At 66.9% G+C, this 4,505-nt stretch overlaps 2 protein-coding genes across 2 annotated transcripts in view; both read left to right on the forward strand.

Annotated features, from left to right (window-relative positions):
- Positions 1-1,609: 1,609 nt before the first annotated feature.
- CHLNCDRAFT_58958 (expressed protein) lies at positions 1,610-2,647 on the forward strand (the record flags this gene model as incomplete). The annotated part of the gene is made up of 4 exons (XM_005844311.1): positions 1,610-1,910; positions 2,036-2,146; positions 2,303-2,375; positions 2,546-2,647. Exons 1-4 carry the CDS (start codon positions 1,615-1,617, stop codon positions 2,645-2,647), a joined length of 582 nt encoding a protein of 193 aa, XP_005844373.1. The 5' UTR covers positions 1,610-1,614.
- A 365-nt stretch (positions 2,648-3,012) lies between these two features.
- The window catches only part of CHLNCDRAFT_139199 (hypothetical protein), a gene marked incomplete at both ends in the record, with an annotated part of 3,149 nt that continues 1,656 nt past the window's right edge, over positions 3,013-4,505 (forward strand). The window contains 3 exons of the mRNA XM_005844312.1: positions 3,013-3,498; positions 3,776-3,922; positions 4,136-4,251. Coding sequence (XP_005844374.1) covers positions 3,013-3,498; positions 3,776-3,922; positions 4,136-4,251 — 749 coding nt within the window. The remainder of the gene's footprint in view (positions 3,499-3,775; positions 3,923-4,135; positions 4,252-4,505) is intronic.

Below are 4,505 nucleotides of genomic sequence, written 5' to 3' on the forward strand. Positions count from 1 at the left end.
GTGAGGCATGAGCACGGCCTGCCACGGCGCCCGCCGCCTGCGCCGCGCCCGCGGCGGCGGCAGGGGCGGGCCTGCCCGCGGCAGCCACGTGTGTGTAGCCCAATAGTGACCGGAAGTGGCCGTTCCAATCACCGGCCGTGATGGAGGGGTCCGCGCCCTCCCCCTTGCCCTTGAGCAGCCTGTGGAAGGCAGCCGGGGCATCGAATTCGAGCCGTGCCAGGTCACGACCCCTCTTGCGCTTCACCTGGCGCTTGTGCCGCCGGGCGGCGGCACACATCTGGCGGTTGAGTGCAACAGCCAGGGTGAAGTCACGACGGCTCAGGGCCCGCCGTCTCCTCCGGCGGAGACGGGAAGTGAGCGGGTCCTTGCATGCCTGTCGCTGCCAGCCTGGCGGTCGGGCAGGGCCCGCCTGCCGGACTGGCATACCAGCGGTATCTAGGGAGCTGGTCACTACCCCATCAAAGCTCATGCATGCTGCAGTGAGCTGCTCGATGGAGGTGGCGGCAGCGGCGGCGGTCGCCGCTGCCTCAAGTGCGGGTCTCGCCCCCCGCAGTGCATCCACAAATGCCGGGAGCAGCGAGGGGACAAAGCGGTACTCCGGACCGCACGGGTTCGGCCCCAGCCCCTCGGCGGGGCAGGGCCCTGCACCCGCAGCCTGGGAATCACCCGCTAGCTGCAGGCGCAGGGTGGCCAAGCTTTGTGACATGCTTTAATGATGGATTGGGGATGTTTTGTCTTTTCTGCTTGCTCCACGGCCACATGTTTGCTGTTGCACTTGTGACTGACCTATTGTGTTTTTCCTGGTTGTCGGCTGGGCCCCCAATCCTTGGTCATGCAGCTGATGTGCACGCACTTTCTTGGGGATTATGGCGAAGCTGGGACTGGGACATGGGCATCAATGTTCTGAAGAAGGACGAAAGAAAGAAAGATGTTCTGCGTTACCATTTTGGGCTGCACCTTCACTATTCTCAGCCTGTCTAATGGGGCTCTCCATATCCATACCAATGGTGTCTCTTATGTCCCCGTCGCAACACCTTTCTGTTTGCCTGTCCTTTACACCATCATACTAGCCGAACACTCTCAGTGCATCTGATCAGAAGAGATAGTCCGGCCCTCTCCAGCCACCCTAGGGTGGCAACAGGCCTGTTGCCATGCATGCATTCGGCAAAGGCATCCTCCGAAAGACGTTGACCCGGCTTGTGACGTTGCAAGCAACTTTGCCACGGGGCCTATCCAATGCGAGTAAGAGCTCGTCTCAGCTGAACCTTTGTTTATCCGTCGACTTTGTATCGGCCTATCATAGGGTTTGAACATGAGCGCCATGCGCATGGCGCTCATATGGCAGGACTGGCCAGTCCTGCCATGGCAAACCGCTGCCGCAGCACAGCACACAGTGGGTGTCAATTTCAGTTAGTCCATTTAATTGCATTAACTGTGGACATTAATTAGGTTGTCCAGGCCGTCGCCACTGGCATGGCATGGCCCACAAATTTGCCTCCATTTATGGAGGCAGGCGTTTGTCCAACAACGCCAACAGCCCTGCGGGCGGTACGCCTGTTTTGCGAGTGGGGATCTCATGCGGTCATCCTCTCGTTCTCTCCCGTTTCGAAAGCCATGTCCGCCACGGAGCCCAACGAGTATGAGGAGGCCCGCAGACGGCGCATGCTCCGCAACGAGGCTGTGCTGCAGCAGCTGGGCCTGCTTGAAAACCCCATGAGCGGCGCTGCAGAGCAGCAGAGGTCTCAGGCCGCCGAGCAGCGACGGGCGGCACGGCAGTGGCGGCAGGCGGCGCCAGCAGCACCAGCAGGCGAGCAGCAGGTTGCTGCAGAGCCGCCTCGGCGATCGCGGCGGCTGCAGGGCGAGGGCGCGGAGAATGCAGGCGCAAACTGGGGGGCCCGGCCCAGCGAGAGGTGCGGGTGAACCCACCCGGCCGTTGCACACCTCGGCACCCTTGACTGGAAACCACCTGGGGCTGCCACTTGTGGCGCGGTACTATCTCCTACCGGACACACCTGCACCTGCGCCGTCGCTGCAGGGAGCAGCCGCGGTGCGCCCGCGTGTGGCAGCCGGTGCAGGTGGACTTGGCGGCGCTGGAGGGCGGCGGCAGCCAGGAGCTTCATGCGCACAACGTGATGAGGGTCCGCAGGTGGGGCCAGAGAGCTGGAGGGACGGATTGTGTGTCCTGCTGTGGGATGTCAGGCGCAACCTGCTCACACGCCGCAGTGCGAGGGAGGGCTGCCACCATGCCAGAATGCCTTGCCTCCCACCACCCCTGTACCACCCGCCTCTCCGACTGCCGCAGCATGAGCGACCGGGCGCTGCAGACGCGCATCTGGAAGATCCGGCGGGCAGACAAGCTGCACTCGTTCATCAAGGTGTGGCGGGGAGGGTGCAGAAGTTGTTGCTTGGTGCGGGCATGGGGTGCACCGTACGCGCTGCGCCACGCGCACAACGTGCCGTGTGTGGGCCTGAGCATGCCGCGGGATGCTTGGGCCGGCCATTTTCCAGGCTCTTCTGGTGCCCGTACCTGCCGCTTGCCCCTCAGGTGCTGGAGGCGTGCGGGAAGGAAGAGCTTGCGGCGGAGGCGCAGCAGGCGCTGGAGGCCATGGTGGGCTGTGGCGGCGGCGGCGGGACGGCGGCGGCATAATGGCAGCAACGGCAGCGCAAGCCTGCATCTTTTCTGGATCAAAAGCAGCATATTGGTGTGTCTGAATTCAGAAACGGATTAGGGAATTGATGCTTTTGCATGGAAGCCTGTGGGGCCCATAGCAAGCTTGCGGCAGCTGTCGTAGTCGGCAGCGCGCTCGTGTTGACGGCAGTACAAAAGCAACCATTCGAAGAACCAGGGCTCATCATCGTTGTTTTGATTTAAGAAGCTTGGTGGCCGCCAGGCAAGGACCGTCACGCGCTGCAAAGCGTCTGTCCCCTGGTGCCCCGCCTCTACAGAGCCCGATCCATGGCCCGTACCCCATCAGCAATAGCAGCGGCACACACGACAGGCAGTGCTCGCCAATGGTGAGGGTCAGTAGCGCGTGGCACAGCTGCACGCCCCGCAGCCGCCTACTGGCCAGCCTTCTGGCGCGGCTGTTGCTGCTGTGTGGCGCGGCGGCGGCCTCCAGCCTGGGGCAGCAGGGCGAGGCGCTTGGGCGGCGCGCCGGCGCCGGCTTCACCGCCGCCGCCACCGCCGCGGTGCGCCCGCCGGGCGGCCGTGGCCTCGTCCTGGGCGGCCGCCGCTACCGGCTGCAGCTGCGGTACACGGCCTGCACGGGGCTGGTCAACCAGCAGTACAGCCACATCGCTGCCTTCACCCTGGCAGCCGCGCTGGGCGTGTCGGACGTCCACCTGCCGCCCGCCGCTGTCCGCGACTCGTTTGGCCACAAGTTCTCGGTGCATCAGGAGCAGAACCAGATGCAGTGGTTCCCAGCCAGGGCCAGCTGCCTGCTGGACGTGGAGCGGCTGCAGCGCACCTGGGCGCACCAGGGGGTGGCGGTGCACGAGGTGGGCGCTGGGCCGGGGCGGCCGGCGGCGTGCGGGGCGGGTGCCGCGTCGGTTGGGTGGCGGGTGGGCGGGCCCAGGCCACGCGGCAGGCCTGCTGCCCGCCGCCGGCTGGCCGGCATCGCAGAGGCACCGCGCCGCCTGCCCCCGCGCAGCGTGTGCGTGGGTGTCGCCCCGCGCGCCGTGCGTTCCCCGCCACTGCCCGCCCTGCCGCTGCCGGCCCACCCTCTCTCACCCAACACCCAGCACATGCACATGCGCGCGTCCCCCCTGCCCGCAGCCCCGCACCCTGCTTCCCTTCCCAGACCTCATGTTCCCCTCTGGCGCCTTCATCCTCACGCCCGTGCCGGGGCTGGACCCGCGGGCGGTGGTGCGCCTGCACGGCATCTACATGGCGGGCATGGAGCTGAGCCAGCTGGTGGCGCAGGTGGGGCCGCGCGGCGCCGCGGGCGTGGCGCCGCTGGCGTGGCGTGCGCGCGCGCTTGTGTGTTGCATTGTGTGGTGCGTGCGTGCGTCGATGTGAGGGCGTGTTGGGGAGCCGTCTGGTGCCCCGCCATGCCTGAGCGCTTGAGCGCTACACTGCTGCATCGTGTCCACCGCCGTTGGTGTTGCTGCTGTTGGGGCGTGGCGCGCGGTGCAGGTGCGGGGGGCGGCGGAGGCGCACCTGGCCCGCCTGGCCGCCGCTTTCCCCGAGCTGCAGCTGCGGGAGCTGCTGCTGGAGCTGCCCTGCACCTTCTTCTCCCTGCACACCGCCAGGTGACGCGCGGCCGCGGCGGCAGCGGCGGCGGTGGGGTTGTGTGTGCATGGGATGGGGTGTGGGGCCATGCAGAGCGGCGGCCCGGGAGGAGGGAGGCAGGGAGGCACTGCAGGGTTGGGACCTGGCACCGCCTCAACGTGCCTGCCCCAATCGCGCCCTAGCCTTCGGGACCCGCCCCCGGCGCCGCCACCCCCACCCCCACCGGGCCCCACTCCCCCTCCGTGTGCCCTGCAGCATCCTGCCGGTGGTGCGC

This window comes from Chlorella variabilis, assembly GCF_000147415.1.
Source record: "Chlorella variabilis unplaced genomic scaffold CHLNCscaffold_23, whole genome shotgun sequence".
NCBI lineage: Eukaryota > Viridiplantae > Chlorophyta > Trebouxiophyceae > Chlorellales > Chlorellaceae > Chlorella > Chlorella variabilis.